Source organism: Theropithecus gelada, chromosome 17, assembly GCF_003255815.1.
Source record: "Theropithecus gelada isolate Dixy chromosome 17, Tgel_1.0, whole genome shotgun sequence".
NCBI lineage: Eukaryota > Metazoa > Chordata > Mammalia > Primates > Cercopithecidae > Theropithecus > Theropithecus gelada.
Window position 1 is genome coordinate 52012672 of NC_037685.1, and position 15847 is coordinate 52028518.

The 15847-nt window shown below is 54.6% G+C and overlaps 1 protein-coding gene across 2 annotated transcripts in view; it reads left to right on the forward strand.

Moving 5' to 3' along the window:
- Positions 1–15847, forward strand: part of TFDP1 (transcription factor Dp-1) — a 56957-nt gene that overhangs the window by 18773 nt on the left and 22337 nt on the right. For both annotated transcript variants that reach the window (XM_025364435.1, XM_025364436.1), the window contains exon 3: positions 10173–10239. In XM_025364435.1, the coding sequence (XP_025220220.1) occupies positions 10173–10239 (67 nt within the window). The remainder of the gene's footprint in view (positions 1–10172; positions 10240–15847) is intronic.

The window sequence follows — 15847 nt, forward strand, 5'->3', positions numbered from 1 at the left end:
GCATTTCTCTAATGGCGAGTGATGATGAGCATTTTTTCATGTGTCTGTTGGCTGCATAAATGTCTTCTTTTGAGAAGTGTCTGTTCATATCCTTCACCTACTTTTCGATGGGGTTGTTTGGTTTTTTCTTGTAAATTTGTTTGAGTTCTTTGTAGGTTCTGGATATTAGCCCTTTGTCAGATGAGTAGATTGCAAAACTTTTCTCCCGTTCTGTAGGTTGCGTGTTCACCCTGATGGTAGTTTCTTTTGCTGTGCAGAAGCTCTTTAGTTTAGTTAGATCCCATTTGTCAATTTTGGCTTTTGTTGCCATTGCTTTTGGTGTTTTAGACATGAAGTCCTTTCCCATGCCTATGTCGTGAATGGTATTGCCTAGGTTTTCCTCTAGGATTTTTATGTAAACACATTTCTTCTGTAATTGTTTCCGTAGCAGGCTTGATCTGAGGCTCCTGTCCTGCCATTTCCAGACACGGCAGCTCCTGTCCTGCTCTTCCCACTTGATGCTTTTACTCGGAGCGTGTTCGTGAGATGAGCCTTCACGCTGTCCCGGATCTTCTTCAGACGCGAGGTTCTTTTCTGCCGCATCCCTGCTCTGCGGTGGCACCGTGTCCTCTTCCCGGACGTGGGGAGGTGTTGGCCTCTGAAGCTGAGAAAGGCTGGGCCTTGCGGTCACCCAGCGTGTCCTGTCTGGACTTAGGATCTTGAACCAGCAGTGTCTGTTGCCTCCCAGTGCCTGTTAGAAGCCCAGGTCCCCTGTCCAGCCTGTCCCAGGTGGCCCTGGCCTGTGGTGCCCTGAGTTGGTCCCGGCAGGACCACTTTCAGATTAACTCGCCCGGCTGCTGGTGAGAACATGCTCCTTGTGGGCTGCTGGTAGGAACACGCTCCTTGTGGGCTGTTGGTGGGGTTGTGTTCTTGTGCTTTGCCATTTGGACCCCAGTGTAGGGCAGCTTGCTGGTGGCTTCCTCAGGGTAAGCCAGCAAGGTCAGAGTCAGTCTCTTGAGGCCACCCTCACCCTCACCAGGCTCTGGTGCTTGGTGGGAGTAGGTCAGGGCAGCCCACGCAGGGTCCCCTGCAGGACCAGGGTACCAGAAGGAGTGGCTGGGGCTGCCAGAGGTTGTCCCTGAGCTCTGGGGTTGTGTTTGTTCCCAGGTGTGCTCTCCAGGGCCCAGGAGGGCTCCTGGGAGCTCCAGGCTGGGTCCCAGCCCCAGCCCCAGCCCCAGAGAAAGGTCTTGTGGCCAGGTGGGCGGGAGGTGCCAGCTGTTTGTGATGGGCAACCCAACAGCCAAAAGGGAGGAGCAGAGAGAGTTCTCTGCAGGAGTTAAGGGAGGAGCAGATGGAGTTACCCGCAGGAGTCAAGCGGGGAGCGTACGGAGTTACCCACAGGAGTTGAGGGAGAAGCGGACGGAGTTACCCGCAGGAGTCGAGGGGGGAGCAGACGGAGTTCTCCGCAAGAGTTGAGGGAAGAGCAGATGGAGTTACCCGCAGGAGTTGAGTGGGGAGCAGACGGAGTTACCCGCCTGAGTCGAGGGAGGAGCGGACAGAGTTCTCCGGAGGAGTCGAGGGAGGAGCGGACGGAGTTCTTCGGAGGAGTCGATGGGGGAGCGGACGGAGTTCTCCGCAGGAGTTGAAGGGGGAGCGGACGGAGTTCTGCGCAGAAGTTGAGGGAGGAGCAGACGGAGTTACCTGCAGGAGTTGAGGGAGGAGCGGATGGAGTTACCCGCAGGAGTTGAGGGAGGAGCGGATGGAGTTACCCGCAGGAGTTGAGGGAGGAGCGGATGGAGTTACCCGCAGGAGTCGAGGGGGGAGCGGACGGAGTTCTCCGCAGGAGTCGAGGGGGGAGCGGACGGAGTTCTGCGCAGAAGTTGAGGGAGGAGCAGACGGAGTTACCCACAGGAGTCAAGGGGGGAGCAGACGGAGTTACCTGCAGGAGTTGAGGGAGGAGCAGAGAGAGTTCTCTGCAGGAGTCCTGTGCTGGGACCAGGAGGGCCCTGGTAGCAGGCAGCCCATCCTGGCTGCTGTTTACAGAGTGGCCTCTTCCCCAGGTCTCTTCATTCATTACACAGTTTAATGTGCAGTGAAGTATTTTCTGCCCTGGAGTCTGGCGTGAGCCACTCCAGTCCTCAGGGGGATCCCTCAGTGCAGCTGGGTCACTTTCTTCTTGCCTCTGCTTACTTTTGAAATTAAGATTGTTCCTTGACACTTTTTTGGCTGTTGTGAAGGCAGAGCTGAGTGGCTGTGACAGAGACCGGATGACCCTCAAGCCTGAATCATTTGCTGGGTCCCCCCTGAGAAGTGTGTGGCCCTGGTGTCCCTCTCTCCAGCCCTCCCCTGGGCCTGGCTTGTGAACCTGTGATGTCGGGACTGCAGGGCCCCTGCTGGGCCGTTTTCTTACCAGGCAAAATTCCTGCTTCACAGAGTTGATGCCAGGGCCGTCAAATCTTTTGTCTTCCCTAGGCCACATTGCAAGAAGAAGAATTGTCTTGGGCCACATAAAGTAGAATAACACTAACAATAGCTAAGCTAAAAAAAAAAACTCATAAAATTTGCAAATTTGTGTTGGGCTGCATTCAAAGGTATCTTGGGCCACTACAGCCTGCAGGCCACGGCTCAGATAAGCCTGGTTTACACTTTAGTGGGGAGCCGTTAGCAATGGAAATGGTAAATTGTTCAGTAGATTAGAAAGTACAGAGAAGAGCGGGGCAGAGAGGGGTGAGACGGTGCGGGCTCTGGCATGTGCCCCACCTGGCTGCTGTGTGCCACTGGCTGACCCCTCACTGGCTGTGTGGGGGAGAGTCCTCTTCACGCCCGCACACCCTCCTGGGTCTCTAGGGCTTGTGTGTCGAGTGTAGGGGAGCGTCCTCTTCACGCCCTTGCATCCTCCTGGGTCTGTAGGGCTTGTGTATCCCCAGGGGATTAGCCCCCTGGACACACCCTAGCAGGTGCTGGCCAGCAGGGAAGGAGGCGATGAGGGCCTGGGCAGCGCCTCCATCCGGGCCAGGCGAGTGCAGCTCCAGGTTGTGAGAACCGTGGTCACCTGTGTGTTTTAAAGATGACGGCAGTGATAGGCCCCCTTTTAGGCCTGGAACGGAAGTTAGCCCCATTCGTAGACCCTGTCACAAAGTTGGGCACTGGTGAGGTTTATTAAACGATGTCATCTTTAATAATTCTCGTTTTCAGTTGGTTCAGCTTTTTCTAGCAGCATGGCGTGTTTTGGGAATGTGTGTTTTGCTGTTATTGCTGCTACTCACAGTACGGTTTTATCTAATGTAAGACGAGAATAATCAACTGTTATCTCCATTAACTACAAACACAAATATAGTTGAACACAGTTTTTCTAATAGAAATTAAGGTTAGTTTTAGCCAAGGGGCACCTTTGCTGTTGGCTTATATGTGAATGTGTTTAGCACCTTGAGGTGTCCTTACTGGGAGGTAGGGCTGCATCTTGAGTATAAAGATTTAACAGGAAAATAAGTCCAGTGCACATGTCTTAAAATTTCAGCTGTATGTTAAACACAGGAAGCTGGGCCAGGCGTGGTAGCTTACGCCTGCTTGAGCCCAGGGGTTCGAGACCAGCCTGGGCAACATAATGAGACCTCGTCTCTACTAAAAGTTAAAGAAATATTAGCCCGGCATGGGGTGCGTGCCTTTCCTAGCTGCTTCGGAGGCTGATGTGGGAGGATGGCTTGAGCCCAGAAGGTCAAGCCTGCAGTGAGCTGAGATCTTACCACTGCACCCCCGCATGGGTGACAGAGTAAGAGCCTGTCTCCAAAAAAAAAGTCAAATGAAACCGTTTGTGTTTTGGTGCTTTTTACTGGGTTCCTGTGGGTCACAGCCCACGAGAAATGTAAGGAGGACCCACATGAGGGTCTTTCCTACAGCTCCTTACATACTCAAGCTGCTAGTTGTGGTTTTGTAGTATCTACTAAATATCAACCCATAGGAATGACTTCATATTAAACAATCACAGAGGCTATACTTGGGTGTGTCTTAGTCAGTTCTAAAGTGTCAGTGGAGACCCAGACTCACACCCACACTCCTAAAGACAGGACACAGGACAGGAGAGGCTGTGGCCTTGGATCCTGCATGGCTCACGTGGGGTTGCTTATTCAGGTGCTGGCTTTGACATGGGAGCTAGCAAGGCCACAGCTGGCTCCTGGTCTGGAGAGTGGGGACTTGGGTGCCAAGGCCACTTGCCATTGCCCAGCAGGCCAGTGTGCACCCTTGTGCATCCTGTTGACACGAGCACTGAGCGGACCGACCCCGGCCGGTGTTCCTGTTAACAAGTCCCGTTTAGCAGCCAGCATTTATAGCCAGCCTGGGACCTGCCTGCCTGGCGGGACCCGCCTGCCTGGCGGGACCCCGGTGGTTCTGTGTCCTAGGAGCCTCTCTTAGTTCCGGGCCAACCAGGACGGGTGGTCACCCCACATACAGGGTTCTCAATGTTCACACGCTATGCTGGGGGTCTGGTGCTGTTGTCTCGGGCAGGAGCGGAGGCTGAGGGTCTGCATGTTTACTGCCTGCGTGGGCCCTGTCCCGGGAGCGAGGTGGAGCCCACGTGGGGAGGTTGTGGTCTCCAGGTGGGCAGCAGCGAGTCATGAACCTCAAGCTCTTGGTAGGTTTTTGTCAGAATGTGGCTGGCTGAGCTTCCTCGTGGCTGCGTGAAGCCTCAGCGGGGCATTGTGTTTGATGGCAAATGGGATTTAAATCATGGCATCGTCACTGTCTTTTTCAGGGACAATGCTGCACTTAGTTCTTGCGACTCTTCCTGTTGTCAGCCAAGGGGGTCGTCATAACGATCTTCCCTGTCCTTGGGGGTCACCTTCCAGGAAGGGGGGTGTCAGAGAGTGAGTGCAGCTTTGAAAGGCTGATGCTGAGGGCGGGCCACGTGGGATCCCGTTCTTCAGACGACAGTGCCAGTGAGCTTTCCGTGTGGAGCTAAGTTTGCGCAGGGTTCAAGATCCCTTCAAAAATAAATTCAGTGACGACCTGGTTGATGAAAATAATCACTTTTTTTTAATGTTCTAGAGAAAACTCTTTAACTGCTGTGTTATCTATTGCTGTGAAACAGATGAATGTAGTGGCTTAAAACAATACGCTCTCTTACCCCCACACAACGGCTGTGGGCCCGGAGTTTGGGAGTGGCTCGGTTGGGTGCTTCTGTCCTGGAGTCTCACGCAGTTGCAGTTGAGACGTTGCCCAGCTCTGCAGACCTCAAGACCAAGGTCTGGGAGTCCGCTTCCAGGATGTCTCACCTGTGGCAGCAGTAGCAGGAGGAGCCCTCAGCACCAGGACCACCTCAGGGCCTCTTGAGTATCCTCACACCATGGCACCAGCTCTCGCAAGAGGGCAGGGAGTGACCTAGCTTCAGAAGTTGCCCCTTATTTCCATCCTCCTGGGGGTTGGGTCACAGAAGTCAGTTCAGGGAGAAAGTGGCGCAATGTTGAGTGTCCGCAGGGGATCCTGTGGGAAGGTGGTGCAGTGGTGAGTGTCCGCAGGGGATCCTGTGGGAAGGTGGTGCAGTGGTGAGTGTCCGCAGGGGAGCCGGTAGGAGATGGTGCAGTGGTGAGTGTCTGCATGGGATCCTGTTGGGAAGGTGGTGCGGTGGGGAGTGTCTGCCGGGGAGCCCGTTGGAAAGGCGGTGTGGTGGTGGATGTCTGCAGGAGGGCCCATTGGAAAGGCAGCACAGTGGTGGGTATTTGCAGGAGAGCTTGTCCTGGTTGCTTGGGCTGCCGTCACAAGAATACTGTGACCATGAATCGGGCAGCTTGTAAACAACAGGAATCGGCTGCTCACAGCTCGGGAGCCTAGGAGTCCACTATCAAGGCCCTGGTAGGTTTGGTGTCTGGTGAGAGCCGCTGCTTGGCTGGTAAGTAGCGTCTTCTTGCCGTGCCCTCACCTGGTGGAAGGGCCAGGGAGCCCCTTTATCAGGGCACAGATTCCATCTGGGAGGCTGTGCCTTCATGGCCCAGTCACTTCGAAATACCATCCCAAGCAGGATTAGGAGGGCCGCACATGAAGACGCCACAGAGCCTTCCTGGAGGCCCCAGCCCCACCGTCAGCTGCCTGCTCCCACTCACGTCTCCCCAGTTCACCCTCCTCCAGTGCTGGTTTGTGGAACATTTGTATGAGTTCTTCAGATGATCTGTGAACAGAGGCAGTCTAGGTGGTGGTTTTGTTTTCTAGTCTCCTTTATAGAAAGGAGAGTTTGCATTTCCCTTGTGATTTTGACACACATTGTATTACGAAATATTTTCAGTGTTTGTCAAACTCAGTGTGGAGTAAGCGCATCCCATCAAGATAGGCACTTACAGGCAGCCACAGGAACCCACTGTGTGGTTTCCTTTTAGGTCAGATTTCCTGTCTTACAGCCTCATGTTCCTAGTTGGAAATTAAGGTTGAGACTGTAGCCTTTGTAGCCAGGTATGCGTTTGTTCTCCGCCAGCTCTGGAGAGGTCTGCGTAGAGGCCCTGCGGCCCCAGCAGTCATGCCTCTGAGTCTGTGGTTCTTGGCTGCAGGTGGCTTTGCAGTGTCCGGGGATAATTCCGGTTGTCCCACGCGGGGTGAAGGCTGAGGATGCCACCAAACACCCTGCAGAGAGGCTGGCCCCTGGCAGAGCCGTGCAGGTGGCAGCGTCAGCACTGCTGCTGAGACAGCGCAGGGCGTCATTCATGCCCCCTGCCTCCTGGGCCCAGAGCTTCTCCAGGAGAAAGCTGAGGAAAGGGGCCAGCTGTGAGCTGCGGGTGCTTGCCAGGGATCTGGCGACACCTGAGCACGTGGCCGGTGGAACCAGCAGGCCGAGGCTGTGGATTTTGAAGTGCTATCAGCCGTTTCTACTTTCAGAAGCATGAGTTGCATAAAGAAGGGGAATGAAAGGGTTTTTCCTGGAGCAAAACGATGCTTGTGGCAGACCCAGTTGGACCCACAGATGATGCCACGCTTGTGTCGGCAGTGTGACTCCGGCCCACATGTGGGCCTTGTTCTCTCCTCACTGGCTGCCGTCACTGTGTGCTCCGTGTCCGTGCAGTTACCCCAGAGCTTTATGTCACAACGTTGAGGCTGGTGGAGAAAGACTGGCCCCTTCACCCCATCTCAGTATTCCTGGAAGGGCCGCCTGGGTCCACAGCCTGGCCCGTTAACTCCCTGGGCAGCTGCTGGGGAGGAGGAAGCACTGCCCGGAAGGAGGGGCTGTGCTGGTGGGTGGCGGTGACGGGGCAGTGGTCTCCTGGACCTGGGTTTCCTGGGTGTGGGCTACTCAGGGATTGCTGAGTTCCTGTCCCAGCCGGGGCTGACCACCGCGTCAGTGGGGCAGAGTGAGAAACATCCAGGCCACCTGTGCCCCAGCCCCCGCGGCTGCCGAGGTCTCCCCTGGGCAGGGCCAGTTGGCGTTCTCGCAGGGCCTGTGTTGGTGCACGTGAGGAGTGTTTTCTGTGAGCAGCGGCAGAACGTTTACGGACACGAGCGTCGCGGTGGCCGGGCCAGGCCCGTGTCTGAGTGCACGGTGGCCCTAGTCGGGCTCCTCTGTTGAGGCCTGACTTGCCAGCATTTCATGGAGGCCGCAGGCAGCCATTGCTCCTGGGGGTCTTCCACACGCCCTGCAGGCATGAGGAGGAGCAGCCCCCGCTCTGTCTCTGCCCATTGGACTGTCCCCACCAACAGAAAAAAGGTGCTGTGCCACCCTGCGCAGTGCGTGCCCTGCACCAGTCGCTGGCCCTGCACTTCTTAGCAGGCGTTCATTTGTTCATCCTGGTGAGGGAGGGCGATAGACAGGGACAGTGGTACAAAACAGCTTCAGAGCCCGAACCATGGTTGCCACAGGCCAGGGCTGGGAGTGCAGACGCCACGCAGGGGAAGTGGGCACAGCCCTGGCTATGTAGGGGGGAGGGCAGTCGTCCTCCACAACTGGGACTTGCTCCATCAGACCCCTGGCAGGGCTTCCTCCAGCTCCACGCACCCGGGGCTGGAGCACGCTCCACTCCCACACAGATGCTGGAGCTGGGCTCAAGCCTGACCAGCCCTGACCGAGGCCCTTGCCTCCTGGCCTCACCCACTAGGCCTTAACCTCTTGGCTGTAACTTCCTGGCCTTACGCACCTGGCTGTTCTCTCCTGGCTGACCCACCTTGTGTTTAACTTCTCAGTCTTACCTAGTTTGCTTTCACTTCCTTGGTCATAGTCACCTGACCTTACCTACTTTGCTGTAGTGTCTTGGCCTTCATCTCCTGTGGGTTCTGGTCCGCCATAGCCGCTTGGCCGTGTGTACCTGGCTCAACCACCTGTCCACACCCACTCGCCTTTTTCTAACTGGCCATACGCTCCTGCCCTTTCTCTCCCAGGCTTAACGTCTCGGCCTTACCAACCTGGCCTGGATGGTATTGCCCTCATGGTGACCAGGACATCTGGCATCTCACACCTGTAACACACTGATGGGTGCCAGCACAAAGCCATGCACGCCGACCTTCAGGCACCATCGTTGATCATGGGTCATGCTTTTCCTGTTGTGCGTTTGTGCCGGCATAGCCCTCTGCGGGCCTGTCTAGTGTCATGCATTTGTGCCGGCGTAGCCCTCTGCGGGCCTGTCTGGTGTCGTGCGTTTGTGCCGGCATAGCCCTCTGCGGGCCTGTCTGGTGCTGCATCAGGTTGGTGGCCTCAGAGGCGCCTCCTGGGTGTGGTCAGGTTCTTGCCCCACGGCTCTTTTCCTTGAGATTGCATCACAAGCTGTCTTTGGGCCCTGGGCGTGGTGGAGCCTGGATCCCAGCCCCTTGGTGTGGCCAGTGTGATGCAGCCCCTTCTGCACATTCCACCTCACCTGGCTCTGTGTGCAGGGGGTCACTGGGTCGTCCACCCACCGCCCAGCAAGTCCCACAGCCAAGGCTGGGATGGTGCCTGCTGCACAGCCAGACTCAGAAAGTGCGGTTGGACCCGGTTTGAACGTCTGTCGTTCCTGTCTTTTTTTTAGCTTCCTAGGACGTGAACTTGCCACCGTCCTCAAGCTTACGGGCAGCCCTGGCTTTCCTCATCTTCTGTGGGGAAGGGGGGTTGTGAAGATGCCCAGGAAATTGTCCGGTGGTCTTGCAGGGGTCGTCTTGCTGGGCTTTTAGTCTTGGCTGCCTGGCTTGTACGGGCTGCCTCCCCATGTCCCCTGACTTACCTGGGTGGCACCATGGGGTCATGGCGTCTCCTTGTTCCCGTGGTGTTGTCTACAGAAGGGTGCAATCGAGTGCCTTTACCCTCAGCGAAGACAGCAACCCCCATCGCCACACCGCAGCCCCACTGCCTGAGGTGCGTGGCCTCCTCGGACCCTGGGTACTCAAGCGTGCTGCCGTGTGTGTGCTCATGCTCAGGCTGCCATGCCTGGGCTGCCAGCACGCCACTCCCAGAGGCCGCCCCTCCAAGACCTCCTCTTGGGATGGCCTTTCCTTCGCAGAGCCCAGCCCCTGGGGACTGACATTTTGTTGGGACTAGGAAGAGAATGAAACATTTCATGACTTTTCTGGAGAAGCAGGATGAGGTTGACAATTCTGATAGGAGTCCCCCTTAATGTGTCTTGCTGTGTGGCTGTACCGTTAGGTGTGTGTTACTGCCGTATAGCTGTACCATTAGGCGTGTGCCCCTGCTGTGGCTATACCGTCACATGTGTGCCCCTGCTGTGGCTGTGCCATCACGCATGTGTTCTTGCTGTGCGGCTGTACTGTCACACGTGTGCCCCTCTGTATGGCTGTACCATCATGCATGTGTGTCCGGCTGTGTGGCTGCGCCATCACGTGTGTGCCCCCGCTGTGTGACTTGCCGTCACACGTGTGCCCCCGCTGTGTGACTCGCCGTCACGCCTGTGCCCCCGCTGTGTGGCTGTACTCTTATCTGTGCCGCCTTTCGTTTAACATTCTATTGTGAACGTTTTCCTCATTACAGTCGTGATTTTTCAAGACTGTGTGGATTCTGTAAGTCGTGGCTAATTCCTGGTGGACGGTGCTGTTTTGGCCCTGCAGGTGCCATGGTGATAGCGACATTCCTTCCCCGGGCCTGGCGTTCTCCGGGGTGTTCCTGGAGTTGCTTAACTGTGGCCCTTCTGCCTTTTTACGACATTATTTGATAGAACCCTTGAGGGTGGTTTTAGACACCCCTAGTTTTGTAGCCCTTTTAGCTGTTGTATTTATTATTGTTTTGTTGCTTTCTGCAGGCCGGTCTAATTGAAGCCAACGGAGAACTCAAGGTCTTCATAGACCAGAACCTTAGTCCCGGAAAAGGTAAGGGCACCTGTTCTGGACACACTTGTGTTGATGAATGCGTGAAGCTTCACGTGTTTATGAAGCTGTTGACGTTGAAGCCTCTTGCTAATGATGGCATCTCCTGCACGGGCACCTTTGTGCTCTGAGAATCCAGGAGGGTGGGCGTAGGGGCCTTCTAATATTTAGAACACAGCCTGCACACACACACCAGTAGCTTTGTGGATTTTGAATTCTAAGGTGTGTATACTATTTGCAAACATTTAGAAAAAGGTAGAATAATGTAAAGAAGAAATAAAGACAATTTGTTTTCCCGCCACCCAAAGGTAATGACGTCTCAGCAGTGGTGTGGGCTCTTCCAGAAGCCGGACTCAGCTGTGCTGTTTGAGGAAAGATGGGTGTACCATGGTGCACACCTCCTGCGAAGCAAGCACTTGCCACGTTTAACGCTTCGCATGTGTATTTTACTAGCTCTTGAGGAAAAGCCATTTTTCTTGTCTTGAGGAATCCAGGGGAGGAAGTCAGCTGGAGAGGTTGAAGCCGCCTCTTCCGGGTCCCACGGTTGGCAGTTTCCATTTTACACCTTGGAGTGGTGCTGTGGTTTACATTCATGAAGGTGTGTGTGCTCACCTGGTTACTTCCCAGGTAAACTCCTTACCTGTGCTGGGTTAGGACACACTACTTAGAAGCTTTGATGTGCGGTGCTTGGCCCCTTGTGAGAGGTTGTGCTGTGTGGAGCTGGGAGTGCGTGCAGGGCGGTTCATTGTGCTTTGTTGCGATATTGCTGGGAGACAAGCTTGTGGAAGAGCTTGCTTTGTCCTAAGATGTTTCTGCCGGCAGAACCTAGTGGGCCCACTGAGTGCTCTGGTTGCGACATGCATGCACTTGGTTGCGTCAGCCCAGGGAGGAGCCTAGAGGCCTGGATGCGTTTCCGTTTTAGATTCCTAGAAGGAACTTTCTGATTTTTCTAATTATTCCCATATATAAAATAAGCTTTTTTTACTCTTTTTTTTTTTTGAGACGGAGTCTCGCGCTGTGTCACCCAGGCTGGAGTGCAGTGGCGCGATCTCGGCTCACTGCAAGCTCCGCCTCCCAGGTTCACGCCATTCTCCTGCCTCAGCCTCCGAGTAGCTGGGACTACAGGCGCCCGCCACCACGCCCGGCTAGTTTTTTGTATTTTTAGTAGAGACGGGGTTTCACCATGTTAGCCAGGATGGTCTCGATCTCCTGACCTCGTGATCCACCCGCCTCGGCCTCCCAAAGTGCTGGGATTACAGGCTTGAGCCACCGCGCCCGGCCGCTTTTTTTACTCTTAACATTGAGACCCTTGTAAGTGACCTCTCAGTGCTTGCCGTGGCTCTGGGGCGTGGGAGTGTGGTGACCAGGCCACCAGCTCTCTGCTGAGGCTTGGCCCTGCTACCCGTCCCTTTCTGTCCAGTGCTGGTGCGGGTGCCCATGGTGCCATCTGCCTCCAACCCCTACGTGCTGCGGAGCCAGGTCCAGGTGTCTCCTTGGGGCCCGTCCCTAGGTCCTACTCTGATCTCTTCCTTGAGAGAACTTGGCCTTGTGACCTGAGCCAGCCTGCAGCCTCCCCAGCCTCCTGCTGCCCGTGGATCCTGCCAGAGGAAGGTGGTGGGACTGGCCCTGCTCTTCTGCTGACGCAGGTCCTTCCCTGCTGCTTTTCTAGGAATAGGGAGCAAATCTACGCAGCCCTTTTAGGATTATTTATGACCTTTTGTCTTGATCATTTGAGGATTCACAGATTGCTCGAGAGAAGTATAGTTTTAGTGTAACTAATTGAACACTTAAAAGTGCACAAGTTGCAGGCATGACATTTTCTGTTCAAGTGATAAAGCAGAAATAACAATGAAAAAGTTCACCATTTTCACCATTTTATGCTTGGAAATGATGAAGTCTGTTACTATGGTGTTGAATTTGAATTCCTCTTGTTAGGTTACATGCAGTCGGCTTTCTTACCGCATGTGGGCTGTCTCCTTTTCCATTCTTACTCACAAATCTGTGCTTAAATCTGTAACAGGTTTAATGGAGCTGAAGAGTTGAATTGCAGGGATTAGGAGGGAACATACTCTGGCATTCGTGGCATAGCTGAAAATGTTCTGGTTTTGACCTGGCTCGCGGCAGGGCCATGCGTTTCCCATCTGCTTGCCCCACGTGCCCCGGCCCCTGATCCCCCCGAGGTGAGCCTTGGGATGGTCAGTTCTTTCCCCGGATCGCCGGCAGCGGCTCTTGGGCCTCCCCTCCCCTCACCTAGTGTTGATTCCACCACACACGTGGAGCTTTTGTTGTTGTTGTTGTTGTTGTTGTTTTTGAGATGGAGTCTCACTCTGTCGCCCGGGCTGGAGTGCAGTGGCGTAATCTCGGCTCACTGCAACCTCCGCCTCCCGGATTCAAGTGATTCTCCTGCCTAAACCTCCTGAGTCGCTGGGATTACAGGTGCCCACCACCATATCCAGCTAATTTTGTGTTTTTAGTAGAGATGGGGTTTCACCATGTTGGTCAGGCTGGTCTCCAACTCCTGACCTCATGATCCGCTCGCCTCAGCCTCCCAAAGTGCTAGGATTACAGGCGTGAGCGACTGCACCTGGCCACACGTGGTTATTTTAAATTTGCTTTTGCGTCAGTGACATGTTCATGTTTTAAAATTTTGAAGTATGAAAAGGTGCAAGAGGTTTCCTTCTTTCCTCTTCTGCCCAGCACGTTAGCACCGGTGTTCACTTCCGATGTTTGTTCCAGAGAATTCTGTTTAACAAATAGAACAGTTTGTTGGTGTTTGCATGTGTCTGTGTCAATATGTGTGCATGAGTGCGCGTGAGGAACGTGTCACTGAGTGTGCATGTGAGGAGTGTGTGCATGAGTGTCAGTGTGTATGCGTGAATGTGTATGTGAGGAGTGCTTGTCGGTGCATTGTGCATGAGGAATGACTGCATGTCTGAGTGTGCATGAGTTGAGTATGTGTTGAGTGTGCATGTGTGTTGTGTGCATCAGTTGTGTGAGTATGTGAGTGTACCTGTGAGTTTGCGTGTGTGCATGCGTGTGAGTTGTGTGCATGTGTGTGCAAGTGAGTTGTATGTGTGAATTGTGAGGAGTATGTGTGGAGTGCATGTGTTGTGAGTGTGCATGAGTTCACGTGAGTTGTGTCAGTTGTGTTCGTGCATTTGTGAATCGAGGTGTGTTGTGTGCATGAGTTGTGTGCATGTGAGATGTATGTGAGTTGTGTGTGTGTGTTGTGCGTGAGTTGCATGTGAGTTGTGTGCATGTGCACGTGTGAGTTGAGTGAGTTTTGTGTGTGGAGTGTTGTGTGTGTTGTGTTCTGTGCGTGTGCATGTGTGTATGTTGTGTGCGTGAATTGAATGAGTGTGTGTGAGTTGAGTATGAGTTGTGTGAGTGTGCATGTATGTGCATGAGTTGAGTGTGAGTTCTGATTGTGCATGTGTGTGAGTTGTGTGTGTGTGTGAGCGTGCAGCCCTTGCTTCCCCAACAGACACCCGTCTTCACTAGTGGGCCCCCCTTGCCTCTAGTTTGGGAGGTGGGGCGGTCTAGGCAGGGTTCTCGGCGCGCTTAGATGGAGCCGTTGCGGGTGCTTTTTGAGTTGCCCTCGGTGGTGCAAGTGAGCAAGGCTCTGCCTTCCTCTCTCTGTGCCCTGCGAGCCCGGGGCATGGTCGGTAGCACTTCGAGGGCTGTGAAGCCCTTCCTTGAGTCAGATCTTAAGGCAGGACAGGAGCTGTCCCGGTGAGAGTGGATCAGGGGAAGGTAGAGGGGATGAGCCCAGCCGAGGCTCCTCGTGGGTCCCTGGCCCTGGTCCTCCCAGCTCCACTCCACGCCACAGCTGCCTGGGGCCACTGTGTCTCTTCCTGCTGCTGCTGTGGGGGGCCTGTGTCCAGGTCCCCACTGTGATTGTCAGTGTTCTCTAGAGCAACAGCCAGGGGGACAGGGAACCCAGGTGGGGACTCACGACAGGACCCAGCCTGGCCATAGTGGGGCCATCAGGGCGGAGCCTGCAGGGTGGTTGGTGATGAATTCTTTTTCTGGAAAAATGTAGGTTTTGCTCTAAAAGCCTTCAACGGGTTAGACGAGGCCCACCTGCATCGAGCACAATCTCCTTTGCTTAATGGCTCCTTTTCAAGGAGCTTAGCGGCAAGTTCTCCGCTGGCCTTTGGCTGAATAACGGGATAGAGCACCGTCAGGCTGACACGTAAAACTGACCACCACACCCTTCGAGGCTCAGAAAACTGCTTTCCACCCAGAGAAATGCACCAAACTCGAGACATTTTGCATCCACAGGCTCCCCAAGGATGAGAGTCCCAACGTGGAGGTTTTGACAATACATTTTACGTGGGCTCTTTTAGTCGTGGCTGTTTGGTTTGCCTCTAATTGTTTCCTGAGAGCAAAATGCTGCTGTGAACATTTGCACACACACTTTGTGTGTCTGACAGTTCCATGTCCTCACCACCATTTGGTGGTGTTGGGTTTTCAGGCTTTGTGTGTCACAGGTGGGCTCTTACTCATATCATGCCTGTGGCCCCGCAGTACTGGTAGGAGCTTTCCCTCTGGCTTTGCCTGGTCCACCCTGTCCCCGTCCCAGCGTGACCTGGCCCCAGGGCTGCCTGCATCCTCCTCCCTGATGTGTGCGATCTTGTCTGACCTGCGCCACGTCCTCAGGGAGGCCAGCCGGGAGGCCACAGCTGGCCTGGAAGTGTGCTTGTCTGTCTGTACCTCAGGGCTGCCTGTGCACCCCCGTACCGAGGGGTGATCCAGGCTCACCGAGAATCTGCCCACACTGTTCCTGAGAGCGCAGATACGTGTGTAGGCCAGGTGCAGGGGCTCACACCAGAAATCTCAGTGTTGCAGTGGGAGGATTGCTTGAGGCCAGGAGTTCAAGACCAGCCTGGCCAACAACGTGAGGCCCCATCTCTACAAAATAAAAAAAAAAGTAGCCAAGCATGGTGGCGCATGCCTATAGATAGTCGCAGCTACTTGGGAGGCTGAGGCAGGAGGATCACTTGAGCGTGGGAGGTCGAGGCTGCAGTGAGTTGTGATTGAGCCTCTGCACTCCAGCCTGGGCGACAGAGCCAGACCCCGTCTCAAATGAGTAGGCTGGGCACAGTGGCTCACGCCTGTTATCCCAGCACTTTGGGAGGCCGAGGCAGGTGGATCACCTGAGGTCAGGAGTTCAAGACCAGCCTAGCCAGCATGGTGAAACTGCCTCTCCACTACAAATATAAAAATTACTGGGGCGCTGTGGTGGCACATGCCTGTAATCCCAGCTACTCAGGAGGCTGAGGCAGGAGAATCAGGAGGTGGAGGTTGCAGTGAACCAGGATCGCTCCACTGCCCTCTAGCCTGGGTGACAGAGTGAGACTCTGTCTCAAAAAAAAAAAATAAAGAGTAAATGTATAAGTGTACATTTGAGTGTGTACTTTGGCAGCTGGTGCATGGCGTGTCTGTGTCCTCCCCGTGCTGTGTGGTGGCTCCTGTCTTTAGTCACTGGGGCCCTTCCAGTCGTGGCTTCGGCGACTGCGATGTGTTTTGCTACCTTTGGTTATTTGCTGCCTTTTGTCGTAGTGTGCTCATGATTTTTAACATAGTGGGTCCGTGGAGAGCGCTCAGA